This window comes from Somniosus microcephalus, chromosome 6, assembly GCF_052327205.1.
Source record: "Somniosus microcephalus isolate GS21.2 chromosome 6, FLI_Smic_1.0, whole genome shotgun sequence".
Classification (NCBI taxonomy): domain Eukaryota; kingdom Metazoa; phylum Chordata; class Chondrichthyes; order Squaliformes; family Somniosidae; genus Somniosus; species Somniosus microcephalus.
Genome location: NC_140992.1, coordinates 244226410 through 244247495, shown reverse-complemented (window position 1 = coordinate 244247495; position 21086 = coordinate 244226410). Strand labels below are relative to the sequence as shown.

The window sequence follows — 21086 nt, the reverse complement described above, 5'->3', positions numbered from 1 at the left end:
CTCTAACTTTTTTTGATTATCTTAAATTTGTGTCCTCTTGTTATCCTCTCACTAATCAGTAGGAGATATTGGGGGCGACTGAAAGCTTTGTCAAAGAGGTTGATTTTAAGGATAGTCTTAAAGGAGGAGACAGAGGCGGAGAAGTTTAAGGAGGGAATTATAGGGCCAAGGTGGCTGAAGGCACGGCTACCAATGGTGGAGCAAAGGGAGTGGGGGATGCATAAGAGAGAGTAGGATGAACAAAGAGTCCTTGGAAGGTTGTATACTTGCTGAAACTGACTGAGGCTCCTTTGGCTACATTGTGACTGTGACGAACCATGCTCACTGTCGGTGGGATACTGAAAAAGGATTGAGTTAATCATGTACATTATTTCAATACCAAATTACAGCCTTCCTATTTTCCTAAAGCCATGTCCATATTAGTAAGAGCCCAGCCTGCCAGCATGTCACGTGCTGTAATGTCCCAAATCTGACCTCCAGACAAATCTTGAGTCCGCACCCAGGCAGGCTCTGGCTCTGCCCTCTGTTATCATCACTGAAGCAAATGATAGCACCAACTAAAGTGTTCTTAGTTTTCCTGAACTGAAATAATCTGTAAATTTACATGGAACTACTGGTACTCCAAACTGCCACTCCGGACCAAGCTCTTCTACCTTCCAGTATGGTGTCTTTCTGTTCTGCTTACTATCCTATGTCATTTGTCAACCTCCTCATCTCCCCTGTCTCAGCCATTCATACTCCCTGTTGTCACTCCCAGACTCACTGCACCATGCCCCTGTCTTTTCCAGTGCGACACATCCCCTTTCCCACTTTGAACCCATTCACATCTGTATCCCCTTATTATCTCAGTACTGTTCTCCAACTCCTTTGGCGATGACAGCTGGTCAATAAGTGCCTTTTTTACACTTTTGAAGCCCTCAACCCCACCAGATCCCAGACAGTCTACCAATTCCTTTTCTACAACAGCCACCACCATAGATTCATATCCATGGGATGGAGATGAGAGTGCATATGGTGAATGAGTGACTGGCCTGGCTTTCCAGTGACAAATCTGACTTGACCACCTTGAGGAGTACACCCTCTTCCTGCTGATATCCTCCTATTACTTTAGGGGTATCCTAGAATACGAGAACAACCCCAAACTGATTACAAACTATCACTATATTTCTAACCTGTTCTTTTTCTCCACTGCGTTTTTGAATCCCAATATTCAATTTTCTGATTCAGCTATGAGAGTAATCTAAAAATATAGTAGCTGAAGTATCTAGAGTAAGAGAGCTAAAACAGCCCAAAACGTAAAAAGCAGGGTTGATAATGCAGCACTTGCTCAGTACAGCACTAGAGTGTCAGCCAAAATTATTCGCTCAGCTTTCAACCTCACATCTGGTACAATGCCAAGATCACCTTCTTCCACCTCTTGTGGCTTGGCTTTAAATTGGCCATTTTGGAGCCACCTAACTGTGGGAACCACACACGAGGCATTCTCAGCCTGTAGTGTGCTTTCCAGCGTAACTGGCTCTGGATTATCCCTGAAGATATCTTGAAGTCACCATGCCCCCTCCCCCACTTTTTGCAATGAACACTGTTTGGCATGTTTCCTGTAATTGAGTGACCTAGCAGGGAGGAAGTTCCTACTCCATGTTGGCAATAAAATTGACACTTATTTTTTTAAAAATCAAGGAAATTGTTCGGTGCTTAGAATTAACCCAGATTTTCTTAAATGAAAATCAGAAGTCAATTTTTTTATTTGCTTTTGTCTAATGATATGCCGATGTTAATTTTTAAAGTTTTCAACAAATTTTCAACACCAGTAAAAAGACTATGTACATATGGGAAATTGTAAGTTGGACAGTAAACTTTAGCCTCTACTTGTGACCAAACCAATTAAAAAGCAATCAATTCCAAGTCTTACCTGCAGAAGGATGTCAAACCATACTTGGAATATGAGGCAAATCTGTATCATAGGGAGTCAAGACCAAAATGGACACAACCTTGTTCATTACTTGATCTATTAAGAATAATTCACAGATGGCTGGATTTTATCAGGCTTGTCAGAAGCTGCAACACCAGCAAGATGGCTGAAGAGATCCAAAACCTAAAATGCTTGTGTAACTTAAATTTATGAATTTTGTGTGCAAAATTCTGCCAAAAGATGTAGCCATCCATGTCTTAGCTCAGATCCAAGAATGGGCAGCACCAAAGGTTTATGATTGCTTCTTTCCCTTCACTACAGTGGTGCTCCTGACTGGTGTCAGAGACCTGGGAATGGTTTCTATGGATGTCCAGATGCACTTTGCTCCCCAACTGCTCCAATACCATTTCCAAAAGAGGTTCCTCCTTAATGTTAGGAGTCAGCCTTGACTCAGTGGTAGCACTCCGCTACTCCTTTTAAACTGAAAGGTTAAATATCTGAGGAAGGATGTTCTTGCCATGGAAGGAGTTCAGCGAAGATTCACCAGGCTGATACCTGGGATGGCAGGAATGATGTATGAGGAGAGATTGGGTTGATTGGGCTTATACTCGCTGGAGTTTAGAAGAATGAGAGGGGGTCTCATTGAAACCTATAAAATTCTGACAGGACTGGACAGACTAGATGCAGGAAGGATGTTCCCGATGGTCGGGGAGTCCAGAACCAGGGGTCACAGTCTAAGGATAAGGGGTAGGCCATTTAGGACAGAAATGAGGAGGAATTTCTTCACCCAGAGAGTGGCGAACCTGTGGAATTCTCTACCACAGAAGGCAGTAGAGGCCAATTCAGTAAATATATTCAAGAAGGAGTTAGATATATTTTTTAAGGCTAAAGGGATCAAGGGGTATGGGGAGAAAGCAGGGACCAGGTACTGAATTTGGATGATCAGCCATGATCGCATTGAATGGCGGAGCAGGCTCGAGGGGCTGAATGGCCTACTCCTGCTCCTATCTTCTATGTGTCCTTATTTCTGAGGTACCCAAAACTTCCCACACCAATTTTTGCTGTTGTTTTTTACCTGAAGAATTTCAGCCACTCTAAGTCAGAAGGTTGTGGGTTCAAGTCTAACTCTAGAGACCTGAGCGCATAATCTAGGCTGGTACATCAGTGCAATAATGAGGGAGCGGTGCACCAACTGAGGTGATGTCCTTTGGATGAGACGTTAAACTGCGGCCCCATTCGCCCTCTCCGGTGGACATAAAAGATCCCACGGCAGTATTTGAAGAGCAGGGGTGTATTCCTGGCATTTTGGCCAACATTTATCTCTCAACCAACATAACAAAAACAGATGATCTGGTCATTTATTTCATTGCTGTTTGTGGGACCTTGCTGTGTGCATATTGACTGCTGCGTGTTCTACATCACAACAGTGACTACACTATAAATAAAATTACTTCATTGGCTGAGGTCATGAAAGGTGCTATGTAAATGCAAGTATTTTTTTTCTTTCTTAAATGATGAGGCTGCCTGGTGAGGACATGAGAAAGGGGATAAGGGAATGAAATAGAAAGATTTTTTCTCTTCTCTGGACCAGGAATACATCTCCGTTACTGGCATAACATAGATCAGGCTAATGCAGCACAGAATACAATCAAATTTGCTCCTTTATTTAATTGGACCAATAGAGGTGATGCTGAATTGCCCTAGTTTCACCAAACCTAATATAATAAAATAAACAAAATAAGCAATGAAACTAACATGCTTAATAAAACAACTAGAAATAACCTCAACAATTAAATTGTGATGTTGTTGTCAGCTGTGGCTCAGTGGGTAGCACACTCGCCTCGGAGTCAGAAGGTTGTGAGTTCAAGTTCATTCCAGGGACTTGAGCATAGAAAGCTAGGCTGACACTCCCAGTGCAGTGCTGAGGGAGTGCTGCACTGTCGGAGGTGCCGTCTTTCAGATGAGACGTTAAACCGAGGCCCTGTCTGCTCTCTCAGGTGGATGTAAAAGATCCCATGGCACTATTTCTAAGAGTAGGGAAGTTATCCCCGGTGTCCTGGCCAATATTTCTCCCTCAACCAACATAACAAAAACAGATTATCTGGTCATTTTCACATTGCTGTTTGTGGGAGCTTGCTGTGCGTGAATAGGCTGCTGTGTTTCCCACATTCCAACAGTGACTCCACTTCAAAAAAAAGTTGGCTGTAAAGCACTTTGAGACATCCGGTGGTTGTGAAAGGTGCTATATAAATGCATGGTGTGGAAATGCCGGTGTTGGACTGGGGTGGACAAATGTAAGAAGTCACACAACACCAAAAGCTTGTGATTTCAAATAAAACTGTTGGACTATAACCTGGTGTTGTGTTACTTATATAAATGCAAGTCTTTCAGCATCCAGGAGACACTCTATACACACCGGTTGTGGAAGGTAATTGAATCTGAGACCTTCTTTCCTGATGAGGATAGATTTAGGCCTGAATGTGACGCCCTCCGCCGCCAAAACAACAACAACTTGCATGTATATAGCATCTTTAATGTAGTTAAACGTCCCAAGGCGCTTCACAGGAGCGGTACCATACAAAATTTGACACCAAGCCACATAAGGAAATATCAGGACAGGTTTGGTCAAAGAGGTAGGTTTTAAGGAGGAGAGATGGAGAGGCTTAGCGAGGGAATTCCAGAGCTGAACCTAGGCCGCTAATGGTGGAGTGATGAAAATTGGGCATGCGCAAGAGGCCAGAATTGGAGGAGCTTGGAGATTACAGAGATAGGGAAGTGCAAGACCACGAAGGGATTTGAAAACAAGGATGAGAATTTTTAAATCAAGGCATTGCCAGACCAAGAGCCAGTGTCAGTCAGTGAGCAAGGAGGTGATGGGTGATTCAAGATTCACAGAAACCTCACAGTACAGATAGAGGCCATTTCGGCCCATCGAGCCTGCACCGACACATATCCCACCCAATCCCTGTAACCCCTACACCAACACATATCCCACCCTATCCCCACGTATTTAATCCCCCTATCACTAAGGGTCAATTTTTATCATAGCCAATCAACCTAACCTGTACATCTTTGGACTGTGGGAGGAAACCGGAGCACCCGGAGAAAACCCACACAAACACGGGGAGAATGTGCAAACTCCACACACACAGTCACCCGAGGCTGGATTCGAACCCGGGTCCCTGGCGCTGTGAGGCAACAGTGCTAACCACTATGCCACCGTGCTTCAAGATTCAAGATCATTTTATTGCCATATGTAACTAGTACAATGAAATGCTTACTCCCCACTCACTCCCACAATACAAGCATATAATATAAAAGCAAAAAAATAAAAACAAGTATAAATAAAAACAATAAGCAAAAAGTATAGCAATAACAGTCCAAGTTGCAGGATATGATGAATAGTATAAAAAAGCCTCAATTACCACTGGAATTAATAGTAATGTAATATGATAAATATATGGTAATATAAGTATAATATATATATTTACATAAACATATAAACATATAACATATAAACATATAACGGGACTTGGGGCGAGTTAGGATATAGGCAGCGGAGTTTTGGATGAGCTGAAGTTTACGGCGGATGCAAGGTTGGAGGCTGGCCAGGAGAGCATTGGAATAGTTCAGTCTAAAGGTAACACAGTCCAGCAACACTCATTGTCCGGATGTTACAAGAAGAATTGCTGCATAGGTGAGGTAGCAGGTTGCTGTTGACTGTGAAACATTACCTCAGCATGAGGGGCGGCCTGGAGGAGGGGGGAAAAGCGAAAGGAAAATTGGAGGGGGAAATTGTCACTGTCCCATTTACAGTGGCTTGGTATGATATGTAGTTTAAAAAAAACATGTAATTCTCTCAGTAGGTGGCGATATCATTTCAAAGTGGGAGCCTATTTTAACATGTCAGGTTTTTCTGTCAAGGGAGTAATTAAGGAGGCAGCAGCCAACTCAAGTTTGACGTAAATCCCGTTACCCCGCAGTAGAGACAGCTGTAAGAGTCTTGAGGAGAAAAAGTTGCAAATTCTAGAAACATTGAGAATCGTCAGTGCTGGTTGGATACAACCTAACGTATTGTGCAAAGTAATAAATCTGAGTTGGTTTGTCGGAATTTGGAGTTCGTTTTTTGGGGGGGAATTTGGGCTCGCCCGGAAAAAGGGAGAGAGGAAAAAAAGTCAGGAAGACAGAAGCGAAGGAAAGTTTGAAGGAGCGCGCGTGTTTACAGCGCGCTGCCCAGCAGAGTGACAACACCGGCCACAGATCAGACCGGGACTGCAGGGGCAGCTGCCGCATTCACCCGCTCACTCACAACTGGTGCTGGCAACTCCGGGAGAGGAAAATCTGAACTCAAAACAAAAAGTTGTCTTGTGTGAATTCCTCCTCCCTCTTCCCACCCCCTCCTCCATAATGGAAGAAGAAATGAAAAAGTGGGAGTGTCTATTTACTCATAACTGTTCTGAATGATGCACTTTGTAGGTGGAATGTGAGCACGACTAGAAAGTCGGTGCGAGTAAACCGGATCGCTGGCCGTCTTTGCAGCCAGCAGACATGTGTGGGTGTTGTTGAACGCTGAGAGTAATGACACCGAGTCGAAACTTGCTTCACACGAGGATGGCTTTCGGTGTGGTCTCCTGACTTCCCGAGGACGGGACTCGGTGAATTTGGTTGCGGAAGGTTGGCGCACACGGCCCGGCGCTTTCCCAGTTGTCGGGAGTTGGTGCTCTCGCTGAGCTCGCCTCGTGAGATGGAAGTGCAGGTGCTGTGCGGCTTCCTCTACTGGCTTGTGTTGCCCCTCTCCCTGCTGGCTGGTGAGTAATGTCAGGGATTGTGTAGGATTTTAATATTATCTATATCATATAGGAATTCGTATATTATTTTGAAAAAGTTGTACAGGACAGTGTATGTGCAGTAACTTTTTCTAGTGATGTCACGAAGTGCCCCCTCTCGGAAATGCAAAAATCGTTTTTTTTTCCTCTTTTAAATTGAATAGTTCATTTTCTCTCTTTCCACCCCCTCAACTCCCTCGCCCAAACAATTCACTGAACTATTTTCTCATCTCATCACTGGAAACGTGCATGTAACAAAACTTTTTTGTTGTTGCGAAAAACGAATGGAACCAGTTTAAACAATGCATTTTTATGAGTTAAAGGTCGCATCTCGTTGAAAGGTAAAATGCTCACTGAGTTCCAAACTTTTCCATGGGATATTTGTTTAAGTCGCCGAATAACTTTTCCAACTGGCAGAACAACGTACAAGTTTCTTTTAAATACATTTCACTAAAATGACTAGACTTCAACTTTATAATAGCAATGATTTTACATACTAGCGTATATGGTAATGCAATCATTTCATTTGGCATTTGTGATATTTTATTTTCCACTGAGGTCATGCAGAGCCACGGCTGTGCTATCAGATATCACACCAGTGGCTCTGATGCCCACTGAAGTAAGGTGGGAGGGAGGCTTGTGTGGAGCAGAAACACCGGCATAGTCTTGGTGTGCCGAATGGCCTGTTTGTATGCTGTAAAATTCTATGGACATCTATGCAAAGATATGGATGTGATACAGTGTAATGAAAAATTCATTGGCTGGAGATGCATTGTAAAAGTGTATGTGGCGTTGAGCTAGTTCTAAGCTCCACTGATTGTAAACCTACAAGCCTGAAATTAATGAAGATCTGTATGTTGTACATGATAGCAATTCACCTACTGTTGTACCATGGTCCTTCACTATACAGCCAGCTTTGGTACTGGCACATTTTGGCAATTTATAATTGAATAAGTCTCCCACATCCCCTTGCCCTGGCCATTACAGACCCACTGTTGTCTCTCTTCTGATAACATATATGATCAAAGTTTATGCTCTGTGTCCATCAGGCATTATAGACTGGTGAACAGTACACTGGTACGAATAACACAAAAGGATTATGATCTTCTAAGTCAAGGTGGCAATATAGCATAGTATATAAAACATAATTGTTTTGATTGGGATGGGGGGGATCTTAACCATTAAAATCTTTAAAAATAATAATAAAATGGTTACATTAACATCCTTTTTGTTTTGTGCTACCCATTTTCATTTTTCCACCTTTTTCCACCTTTTTCAATATATGTATTTGTTTAAATAGTTTGTTGATGATATCATCAGGGGTGCTGGCTGGAAAAGGTTACTGAACCTGATGGCTCTATAAGGAAGCTTAATTAACATGCACATTTGTTGCTGAATCATCCCTGGTTTATGACTGTATCTCAACAAATGTTAATTCAGCTCCCTAATGGTTGGCCTCATTAACTTCTTTAAGTCACGAGTTCCAATGAGGCCATCAGCATTAAAAAGGAATAATGAACTTATTGAAATGAACAGAGCAACTAAGGAAAATGCTAATTATGGGTATTGTAACTGTTATGTTTTAAAGGAGCCTTATGATGAATGCTACAGAAAAAAGAGCTGTCTTGATAAGAAGACTACATAGATAAAAAGAAGTGACTGTTCTATTATATATGTAATATAAATTAAATGCATTTTATGATTGAGCAATACTGGAAGTGTGCATGCAACAGCTTTCACTTTACTGAGCATATCCTCAGGAAATGAATGCAAGCGTTGCATCTGATGATGTGTTTACACCACCCCTACCTAACTTGTTTTTCAGTTGAGTAATACGTGAACAGATGTAGCAAACTTTTTAAGCTTGGGGCAAGTATAAATCCTTCTCAATATATTAAATCAATATAAAATCAAGACAAGTTTTGTCATTCTTGATATATTTACTCTTCTTACACTTATTTTGCGTGTGCAATACTGTAATAAAGCTAACTACACATCACATTGTTATGGAGTAAATGTTTTCTGTTTGTTTGTACTCCTGTTTCTTCTAAGTAAGGATATTAGTACTAAGTAAGGATATTAGTACTGGGCAATGAAACTCTTATCCATTTTTGGCAGCTGGTGTCAGCTTCCAGGACTTTTACATTCAATGTAATATTGACCAGCAATGAAATAAAGCACTAATTTCTGTACCCTAACAATGTGCATTAACCATAATCACAGAGGCACACTCCCACCCCAAGTGCATTATTGATAAAGAAAGGGAAAGTAGAATATGAGAGTAAACTAGCAAGAGACATAAAAACAGACTGTAAAAGCTTCTATCGGTATGTAAAAAGGAAAAGATTAGCAAAAGTAAATGTGGGTCCCTTACAGGCTGAGACAGGAGAAATTATAATGGGGAATAAGGAAATGGCGGAGAAATTAAACAAATAGAAGAAGACGCAAAAAACTTCCTGGAAATAATGGAGAACCAAGTGTCTAGCGAGAATGAGGAACTGAAAGAAATTAGTATTAGTAAAAAAAAAAAGTACTGGAGAAATGACTGCGACTGAAAGCCGATAAATCCCTTGGACCTGATGGCCTAAAAGGGTTTTAAAAGAGGTGGTGATAGAGATAGTTACTGTATTGGTTGTCATCTTCCAAAATTCCATAGATTCTAGAATGGTTCCTGCGGATTGGAAGGTAGCAAATGTAACCCCACTATTTAAGAAAGGAGGGAGAAAGAAAACGGGGCACTACAGACCAGTTAGCTTGACATCAGTAGTAGGGAAAATGCTAGACTATTATTAAGGACGTGGTAACAGGGCACTTAGAAAATAATAATAGGATTGGGCAGAGTCAACTCGGATTTATGAAAGGGAAATTGTGTTTGACAGATCTGTTTTTTGAGGTTGTAACTAGCAGAATAGATAAGGGGGAACCAGTGAATGTGGTGTATTTGGATTTTCAGAAGGCATTCGATAAAGTGCCACACAAGAGGTTATTAAACAAAATTAGGGCTCATGGGATTGGGGGTAATATAATAGCATGGATTGAGGATTGGTTGATGGACAGAAAACAGATAGTAGGAATAAACGGGTCATTTTTGGGTTGGCAGGCTGTAACTAGTGAGGTACCACAAGGATCAGTGCTTGGGCCTCAGCTATTTACAATCTATATCAATGATTTGGGTGAGGGGACCAAATGTAATATATCCAAGTTTGCTGATGATACAAAGCTAGGTGGCAATGTAACTTGCGAGGAGGTTGCAAAGAGGCTTCAAGGGGAAATAGACAGGCTAAGTGAGTGGGCAAGAACATGGCAAATGGAATATAATGTGGAGAAATGTGAAGTTATCCACTTTGGTAGGAAAAATAGAAAAGCAGGGTATTTTTTAAATGGTGAGCGATTGGGAAATGTTGGTGTTCAGAGGGACCTGGATGTCCTTGTACACAAATCACTGAAAGTTAACATGCAGGTACAGCAAGGAATTAGGAAAGCAAATGGTATGTTGGCCTTTATCGCAAGAGATTTGAGTATAAGAGTAAAGATGTCTTACTGCAATTATATAGGGCCCTGGTGAGACCATACCTGGAGTATTGTGTACAGTTTTAGTCTCCTTACCTAAGGAAGGATATACTTGCCATAGAGGGAGTGCAATGAAGGCTCACCAAACTGATTCCTGGGATGGGGGTTTGTCCTATGAGGAGAGATTGAGCAGACTAGGCCTATATTTTCTAGAGTTTAGAAGAATGAGAGGTGATCTCATTGAAACATACAAAATTCTTACAGGGCTTGACAGGGTAGATGCAGGGAGGATGTTTACCCTGGCTGGGGAGTCTCGAACCAGGGGTCACAGTCTCAGAATAAGGGGCCAGCCATTTACGTCTGAGATGAGGAGAAATGTCTTCACTCGGAGGGTGGCGAATCTTTGGAATTCTCTACCCCAGAGGGCTGTGGAAGCTCAGTTGTTGAGTCTTTTTAAGACCGAGATCGATCGATTTTTGGATATTAAGGGAATCAAGGGATCTGGGGATAGTGCAGGAAAGTGGAGTTGAGGTTGAAGATCAACCATGATCTTATTGAATGGCAGAGCAGGCTCGAGTGGCTGAATGGCCTACTCCTGCTCCTATTTCTTATGTTCTTAAGATAACTCGTATCTCATGCCAGCCGCCTTTCGTGTCTTCTGAGTGAAGTGTTCATGTTTACTGTTTGCTCTATGGGCTTGTGCCATTAGAAAGTAGCTTGAGCCTTGCAGCTCATGAAGTAGAAGACTTTCAACTCTGTGGTGCTTTGCCAAATGGCCATTCATTATGTGAGTGTTGGAAAGCTATTTGAGTCAAAGCGAGCACAATCATGTCTAACCCCGTCCTTGCGTAACATTTTCACATACACTTCCCAGCTGAGTTGGTTGATTTTGACCAGGAGTTGGAGCCCTAGCTACTTCCCTAATCCATGAACACCTGTTGCCAACTATAGTTCATCTGCTGCTGGCCTGACAGAGAGCAACTGACTCGGCACAGTCTCGCGATCGAATCTCGGACCCACATCAGTATGGCCCAGTATTACACCATTTGGTAAACTGTCATTGGGGAAGGAGTAGGAGCAATTTAAAAAGCGCACCACGGGCTAGTTAAAACAATCACGTGCTGGTGGCCCATGTGTTACACAAGTTAAGCCGATGCCAATGGGGCGATTCACTGGCGGGGCTTTTTAATGGATTGTTATGCTCTGGACAATGACTGGTTCCCCCTTTGAAACAATGTGGAGAACATATGAGTTATAACTTGTTTCCCTCAAATCTTTTTTTCGCACCCTTTTCTCCTCTACAAAAAATCAATAGCTTTAAATTTGTTAGGAATCACTTAACCAGTATTTTACTTTAAACATACTGGTTTAAACCTTAACAGCTTTGTTTTTTGCCACACAATAATTATGAACACACATTGTACCAATGCAGAAAATTGCATTGCTGGGAAATACTGCCTTTGGCCCAAAATAGCTAAGTGGGATTTTTGGATTATATCCTGTAACGATAACGTGGGTAAATTGCAATGAGTAGATTTTTTTTCCCCCTTCACAAGTAATGTTGGAAGATACAATAAGTATTACAAGTGGCTTGTTTTCATCAAGGCAGAAAGTTTTATAAAAGTTTGGTCAGAAGTCTTGCTGCAATACCGTTGTAAACACAGTCAAACAAATTCTGCTTATGCACTCCACCCTGGCGTGTATGGTTGCTCTACATTCTATGGTGTGATTGAAATCAGGAAATTATCATTAATCATTCTTTTATCAAAGAGAAGTACAATGAGTAAAAAGAATGACTTGTTATATACTTAGATGCTGCAATAAACACTTTAAAGGTAACTGTTACGTTAGCTATATGATGTTGTTCAAAAGGGTAAGTCAGGGGTTAACTGGTCATGCAGTTCAAAAGATTCCTTCTAGGGAAATCATATATTTAGTTATAGGTAGATTTGTTATTTCCAGTAAATGTGATTGCTCCTTCCACCCGATTGTGATTCTGCACTTACTAATTTCTGGCTGTTTTGATGCTTGTAAACATTGCTTTTATCAGTAAAAGTTCTAAAATAATTACTTGAAGAAAGTTTTATTTGTTTGTAGTTTGTTCACGGAATGGTGTGCTGCCTGTATATGTGTGTGTTTTATTTATATATATATTTATTTATATAATTTATTTATATTTTATTAACTAATTATAAAGTTAAGCTAATGTGCTATCCCAATGGCTCAGCTGGTTAAGGCAATGATTAGCTAAACCATACACACCAGCAGGATCTAGGATCAGCCGATGGTCTGTGCTGATTTAGATGATTTCACCTGGCATGGTGTTGGGATGTTATGACTGGCCTCAGTGCAGTGCCCCTGAGTTAGAGATGGGAAAAGTAGCCAGCTTTCCCAATTTTGATTGCTATCCAGCAACGCCTGTTTGAGTGCACATGTACGTGTGTGTTCACAAAGACACGATGCCTGTTCAGTTAATTAGGCTGTCAATATTCATTATCTAGGGTCAAACATAAAGAATTATCTTAGATAACAACAGAAAACGCTGGAAAAACTCAGCAGGCCAGGCAACATCCATGGAGAGAGAAACAGAATCAACGTTTCGGGTCGAAACCCTTCTACAGAACTGAGAACAGAACTGTCTTTCACTCTGCCAGCGCATTTCACACTTCATCTAGAGCCATTGTTTGTTCCTTTACCTGTCCTATTACTATCTCGTCTCACCTTGAATATCTCTTAATGTCTCTTCTTTCATCCCCTCTCCCATTTCCCAGCCCCCAAACTGCCTTTTTTTCTCAGTTCTGTAGAAGGGTTTCGACCTGAAATGCTGACTCTGTTTCTCTCTCCACGGATGGTGCCTGGCCTGCTGAGTTTTTCCAGCGTTTTCTGTTGTTATTTCGGATTTCCAGCATCCGCAGTATTTTGCTGAAGAATTATCTGAGGGTGGGAGACTACTATTTCTGTCTCAATTCCTGCAAGGAATCAATGCCTTTGTGAGATAAGGAGGGAAAGGGAGAAAATTGGTGCTTGGGGGTTGGTGGGTGGGGGGGAAACTAAAATGTAACTAATGGCAACTCCACTTAAACCTAGTTAAGGATTTTGTTGGTTTTAAGTTCACTGTGTATAGGAGGACGGGCTGGATTGCTGTTAGAAGGCAATCAGGCTTCAAAGTCAAATTGTTTCTGTTCACAAAAAAAATTACAATATAATACTGTAAAAAGAATCAGCATAGGCAGATCAGTTACTTTAACGTGTGTCGTACTTGTGGTTGAAAAAAACCCGGAAATTTCAAAAATGCTGTTTCCTTAGTCGATTGCAACAGTTAGTGACACAAATTGCTGCTTGCTCCAGTCTGCACAGGTTTTGAAGTGATATACATGCATACCTATAGTTTTCTGCATCAGGACTTGAAATGGAAATGCTAGCATTCCAGATAAAAGCAACTTTTAAGAACAAATTCAGTTTCTTCCCACAAAAGCTGGCATGGTATTGAAAATGTTTAATGACATCAGTTGTTCTCCTGTGGAGTTGCACATGGAACGTCAAGAATATGTATAATCTTCAGGTGGTGGAGTTAGAGATGAGGTTAAATGGACCAGGGCATGCAGTCCCATTGTCTTTAATTTTACTTAATACTTTGTTTTGATATTATTTATGGTTAAATAGCAAACCGTGGGTCCATTTGGGAAGCAGAGAAGGGGAGTTAGTTGGAGCATAGGTTTCTCTCTACAATACAGGCTGAGAAGCAAAACTGTGGCTCTACAGTGCCAATTTGTTGGGGGGGGGGGGGGGTTAATTACAGCATGCAGGTTTACATAGGCAGTTCCATTATAATTGTGAACTTGTAATGAGAAAACGTCAACACAAACGCGTGGTAAAAATGTGTCAACAGGAAGTAAGGTTTTGTAGAAAGGAACTTCATGCAGACACAAGGTTTTTAATATGATGGGTAGATATTTATGATTGGCCACTAGTGTAATGTCGTCAAGATAACGAAACTTTGGTAATTATTTGTGCAGTGTTTGTGGCTGCACAAAGTACTTGAACGTGATTTAATCAGAAATTGAGGCTAAATACAGTTACGTTTTATTAATTGTTTTCCTCCCATCTGGATTCTCTTTTTCACCATGGTTGTGATGGGCAGGTACCTGAATCCAGGTCTATTCAATTCATGCTCTGTAATGATCCTTTAGGAGGTGAACAAGAGCAGTTCGGGATGACTCGCCCACTCCTTTTATATTAACTTCCTGTCATAGAATCTTCAAAATTGTACTCCTTATCCTTAATTCCAAGCCATTTATATACAACACGAAAAGCAATGGTCCTAACATGGACAACTGGGGGATCCCACTGCATACTTCTCTCCAATCAGAAATCATCCGTTCACCACTACTCTCTGCCTCATATCCCTTAGCCAATTACATACCAAAGTTACTACCATCCCTTTAATATCATGTATTTCTATTTTCTGAATATGTTTGTTATGTGGTACTTTATCAAATGTCTTTTGAAAGTCCATATATGCTTCATCTACTGCACTACCTTAATCAACCCTCTCTGTTGCTTCAGCAAAGAACTCAATCAGGTTAGTCAGACACGATTTACCTTTAACACATCCGTGTAGGCTTTTCCAAATGAAAAATAATTTTGTCCTTGATAACAATGTTCCTGTATTTTTTTTTTTGGCTGCATGGCCCATTCAAATACCGCGCATGTGCGGTTTCTCCCATGTAAAAGCCGGTGAGTGGCCTGTGCAGGACCTTTTAAAAAAAATTATTCGTTCACGGGATGTGGGCATCGCTGGGAAGGCCAGCATTAATTGTCCTTGCGAAGGTGGTAGTGAGCTGTCTTATACAACTGAGTGGCTTGCTAAGCCATTCCAGAGGGCAGTTAAGAGTCAACCACATTGCTGTGGGTCTGGAGTCACATATAGGCCAGACCGGGTAAGGACGGCAGATTTCCTTCCCTAAAGGACATTAGTGAACTCAGATGGGTTTTTACGACAATCAGGTAGTTTCATGGTTACCATTACTGATGCTAGCTTTTTTTTTATTCTTGATTTTTTTTTAATTAATTGAATTTAAAATTCCCAGCTGCCATGGTGAGATTTGAACTCATGCCCCAGATCATGAGTCCAGGCCTCGGGATTACTAGTCCAGTGACATAACCGCAGCAGCGCAGCTTCACTCTAAGCCCACTGACTCTCGCAGCTACCTGGACTACACTTCCTCCCACCCCGCTTCCTGTAAGGACTCTATTCCAGTCTCCCAGTTTCTCTGTCTCCGCCACATCTGTTCTGACGATGCCACCTTCCATACTAGTGCTTCCAATAAGTCTTTTTCCTCAACCAAGGATTCTACCGTGGTCGACGTGGCTCTTGACCATGTCCGTTCCATTTCCCACACTTCTGCTCTCACCCCTTCACCTGACTCCCAAAACCACGATAGGGTTCCCCTTGTCCTCACCTTTCACCCCACCAGCCTCCACATTCAACGGACTATCGCACGCTATTTCCACCATCTCCAGCGTGATCCCACCACCAAACACATCTTCCCCTCCCCCCATCTCTCCTTTCAGCATTCCGAAGGGACCACTCCCTCCGCGACACCCTGGTCCACTCCTCTATCACCCCCAACACCCCTTCCCCTTCGCCCGGCACCTTCCCGTGCAAGTGCAGGAGATGCAACACCTGCCCTTTTACCTCCTCCCTTCCCACTGTTCATTGCCCCAAACACTCCTTCCAGGTGAAACAGCGATTTACTTGCACTTTCAATTTAGTATACTGTATTCACTGCTCACGATGTGGTCTCCTCTACATTGGGGAGACCAAATGCAGATTGGGTGACCGCTTTGCGGAACACCTCTGTTCAGTCCGTAAGCGTGAACCCGAGCTTCCGGTCACCTGTCACTTTAATTCTCCACTCCACTCCCACTCTGATCTCTCTGTCCTCAGCCTCTTACACTGTTCCAATGAAGCTCAACGTAAGCTCGAGGAGCAGCACCTCATCTTTTGATTCGGCACAGTACAGCCTTCTGGACTCGACATCGAGTTCAACATTCTCAGACTATAACCTCGGCCCCTATATTTTTTTTCCCCTTTTCTCTCTCACATGGCAGCTGTTGATGATTCTGCCATTGCCATTTACACCTCATCTAGACTCATCTTTTGTTTCTTAACTTGTCCTATTACCATCTCCCTTTGCCTTGCACCATCATCCCTTTTGTCAGTTAATCTCTCCTGCCTTCCATCCTATCACAGACCTTCCCTTTGTTCTTTCCTCCCCCCTCCCTGTCTCTGCCCCTGTACTTGCTTAAAAATCGGTTACTTCTCTAACCTTTTCCAGTTCTAACGAAGGGTCTTCGACCCGAAACGTTAACACTCTTTCTCGCTCCTCGATGCTGCCTGACCTGCTGAGTGTTTCCAGCATTTTCTGTTGTTATTAACGGGAACATTGCTTGACGATGGTTTTCCCACCATTGACATTAGACTGATTGGCCTGTAGTTACCAGGTTTATCCCTCTCTCTTTGTTGGACAGGAGTGTAACATTTGCAATCCTCCAGTCCTCTGGCACCACTCCAGTATCCAAGGAGGATTGAAAGATTGTGGTCAGAGCTTCTGATATCTCCTGATCATCAGTTGACAGTTTTCCCTTGCTTTTTCCCCCCTCTCCTGAAAATGGTGATTAATACTAGTGTGTAGTTCCATGGATTCCATTAACCCTCTGGTACTTTGTCCAAGTGGCCATTCTTCAAGTGTTAACCATGCAATAGCCAAAATTGCCCATGGTTTGATCATTATACATGTCTCACTGTGTGTTGTATTTATTTAGTGATGCACACCAATGTGCTCTGGACCCCATCATTCTTAAAATGTATCCCACTGTTTACAAAACCAAGGCTAAAGATTCTTTTCCTTCTTTGCCCCCTGCTGCCCAACCTACTTTGTCCAGTTGCCAGTGTTTCTCCTGGTTTCTGGACATGATTTTTTTCTCATGATGACAGCAGCTGACTGATTTTGAAGTGCGATGACGATAGCTTGTCTTTTGTCTACAATTATTTCTGGCACTAGGCAATGCCTGAAGAATGTGAGAATAACCCATGGATTGGTAGTACAGTAATGTGTGTCTTAATAGCAGTTCAAGTGGATGCATATTTTTTCAGATGTTTTTCTTAAGATTTAGAAATGTTATGCAGTTATTTATGGGGTGCTATCATTTTTTTTAAAAAGTACAAAGCAATTTGCAGGGCATGAACTCTTGCAATGCAACCAGCTGCACCCTGAATGTAGTTTTTCTATAGTCGGTAATAAAGTATATTCATTTCCTTTTCATATTTGCAGTCGGACTGTACAGTGTTAAGGAAGACATTGAGTGTACTTGAGGCCTGTGTGTGCTGATCTAGTAGTGTGTGTGTACCTGCATGTTAAAGCAGATATTTATGTTTTAATGTGTGGGTAGGAAATGTATCTAGATAATCAAAATGTTTTACATTGATTTATTCTGATGTTCAGAGGTTTGCATTCTATAAATAACAGATTTTCCAGCAGAATTGTATGTCTTTCTTTTAAGGATTAATTATTTCCATAATCACATGCTGTAACTGACAAGTCAGCAGTGTACTGGCAGTATATGAAGTAATCAGATGATCTAGTCTACTACTAATGAATGGAGTTTCTGTTATTTCCTGTGATGAATGAAAGGATATTTTGCTAAGTGACACTGGCCTATTAACATGCAGCACTAATAATTTAGGTATTAAGTAAAGAATGACTTAAACTTACTTTAAGATAGGCAAATGTACCCTAGAATTTTGAAATTGATTTTGGCAATGTTGCACTGTAACTAGCCAGATGAATTGCATTGGAAATGTGGTCAATTGCATAGTCTCTCTGCTTATTATTGAAATTGAAAAGTAACTCATCAGTATTTCCTGCTTTTGTGTTAAAATCTTGTCTTTCAGTTTCAATATAAATTCTTGGTGCAAATCCATAATGAATAGCTGATGAAAATCTTTTTGTCATTCACTTTCTTCCTGGTGCAGTCGTGAGAGTCTTAAAGTCCTGATTTTAACTCGGTGAGTTAGTGCGGTGTGGGGGGGGTTGGGCGAGTAACAAATTCGCACAGCTGCTCCCACGAGGACCAGGTCATTTTAACCCTCGGGCCTCCTCACCATGTTTTCAGATGGACTTTTGCCCGAACCCAGTGGGGATGAGGAGGAGGCCGGCGGGCGAGAGCAGGATTTCAGAGGGCAGGAAACCACCGCCCAGGACCTGAGGGAACGTCTCCAGTGTTGGGCGGATAACTCCGTTTTAATAACAGATTTGAAAAGCTAGCGACAGTAACATGTCTGACAATCGACTAAATTTATTATTGCTTCAAAACATTAATCTTAAGACTACATACAGAGCAGTACACGCAGCCCTACGTCTCGAAACTTGCGTGTAAAGAACTTCCTGGAAATTTGTGAGCATGGATTATCCAAAGTGGTTCACGGTACCTCGCCTTGAAGGTAGCTAAAGTCCCTACTAAGTGAAGCTTTGTTTTTCTTTCATACAATTTTAAAAACAAGCTTCCATTGTCCAATTCTTGCTGAGGTTAACTTTGTTGGTGTTGTATTAACCTTAGGTCATTGAACGTACAATGATAAAGGCCTCATGTCCTGGTTAATTTCCTGCTACATTGTCGAAGGCTTCATCCTTCATCAACCTTGGCTTCCTATGTTTGTTCTTTCTGAACTATAGCTTTTGTCCTGGGGTGTCATTGTGCTAAAACGATAAAATCTGCCAGTATACAGTTTAAACCAATTCTGATTTACTTATGTGGTTTAACCATAATTACTACATATAAGCTGAGGAGGGGCAGACGGGGGGCAGTGGTGGGTCTTGGAAGAGCACTCCTGCTCTATCTGGCCCACAAAGAAACTATTAAAAAAAATTTAAAAACCTCTACCTTGTTGAGCCTCACACGTCTTATGGAACCTGGGAGTTAAAATAGTGTACGCAGGAGTGTGGCGCGAATGGGGCAATAAGTACCCTGCACTTGTTTTAACCCCCGGCATAGCTCATTCTTATCAGGGGCACAGGGGTTAAAATTGGGTCTTGAGAATTTCTGTCCTTGCTGAAAAACTATTGTATTCTTAGAGGCTTAGAGAATATTTATCTCCTTTCACTCCATAATGCAGTATAAGAGTTTTTGAGAGATTTAAGGCTTTATTAGTGAACAGAACAAAGGCCCACACTAAGGGGGTCATTTTAACAACCTGCCTGGCGGGAACGGGACCCAGTTTGGGTCAGGATCAGATGCCCGTTTCCCCCCGCCCAATTTTACTCCTTATTGACTTCAATGGAGAGTAAAGTGAGGCGGGTGTAAAATGGGCATCCGACCCAAACCCGTCCTGTTCCTGCTGTGTGGCTTCGGTTAAAATGACCCCCTACTGTGGGCCTTTGTTCTGTTCACTAATGAAGCCTTATTTTGTACTTGTTGCAGGGACTGTTTCAGTATCATCTGTTCTAGTTTAACGGCTTGGTTAGCTTTGCACGCTTGAATTGGCGGCGAGAAGGCATATGAGTGTAATTCAGATTGTGCCTTATTTCCACTTGGTGCTTCTCCTCCGTCCCCCACTCCACCTTCATGCAGATGAGATCTCCAGGTTTGGCAAATCATTGAAGTGAATACATATTCGTTGCTGCAGAGCATTAACACGTCATGTGGTTAATGTTACCTGGCATCCAGTGGTAGAAGTTTTGCTTCAATGATCAAAGAGAATCCTATGCAGCATTAAGTCATGGCTTTGAAGATCACTGTTAAATCACAATGATAAGTCTATTGTGTTCTCTAAGTTTGTAATATTTGCTGAAAGAGTTTCCTGCTTTTAGTGATTGTAGTCTTGACTCCCTCACATTGTAGAACTATGAAGTACCAGCTTGTGAGAGTTGAAACAGTACAGAAATAAATAAATATATCCTTGCTATAAACCAGCACTTGGTAATATCCATCCTAATCCTGTGATTTGAACTAATGTAATAATCATGGTCCCAACCGCCATCAGCAAAAATTCATATTGTTGAAGTTCTGTTTAATCACATTTTTAGGAGAGGAAGGACATGTTTTTGTTTGTTTTAAGGCATGTTAAGGTAGCACGGTGTGTTAGGACATGGTTCTGTTTCACTGTATGTGGAATCTTCAGTGTCAGGAATGCTGTCAGCAGGACATCCGAGTTAGTTGGATGGTAAACCATATCGTGGTACAATAGCACTCCTCCTGGTAACCAACTGATGATCAAAGAGATGGTAACAAGCTTCTTGACAGAGGCTTGGGAACCGGTCTCCTGTCTATTCTTTTAACTGGGGAATGGTGCAGAGGTGGGTGATATCTGTAAGAGGACTGTGGAATAACCATTTTGCCTTTTAGAGGAAAATGGATTGGGTAAATACTTGAAAAGGAAGAATATAAAATGATATGGAGAAAGAGCCATGAAATGGGGCCAGCCTAGATAGCACCAATGAAGGGCTAACACTGGCACAGGCACAATAGGTTTGTTGCATTGGTGTGATCTGAAACCTGTTTTCCCCACTGGCAGCCATTGCCTTTCATTAGTTAGTAATGATGTGCTTTGGAGTAAAATTGTAGCATATAACCAAAAAAGGGGGTAGTGGTGGCTGGCAGCGGCCCATGTTCTTTGAAAGTGGGGTCAGGAGGCACACTCCTGCTCCTCCTGGCTCCACATTCAGGTACGTATATTTTAATATCTTACCTTGTTGGTGTCTTGAAGGACCACCTGTTAGGCTGCACATAGGCCTGGCTTTCATGAGTGCAGTCAGTGCTAGTGCTGGCACTGGCTG

At 41.9% G+C, this 21086-nt stretch overlaps 1 protein-coding gene across 4 annotated transcripts in view; it reads left to right on the top strand.

Moving 5' to 3' along the window:
• The first annotated feature begins 5858 nt into the window (after positions 1-5858).
• The window catches only part of piezo1 (piezo type mechanosensitive ion channel component 1 (Er blood group)), a 398994-nt gene continuing 383766 nt past the window's right edge, over positions 5859-21086 (top strand). For all 4 annotated transcript variants that reach the window (XM_085991680.1, XM_085991683.1, XM_085991682.1 and 1 more), the window contains exon 1: positions 5859-6720. In XM_085991680.1, coding sequence (XP_085847806.1) covers positions 6657-6720 — 64 coding nt within the window. In that variant the 5' untranslated portion in view covers positions 5859-6656. The remainder of the gene's footprint in view (positions 6721-21086) is intronic.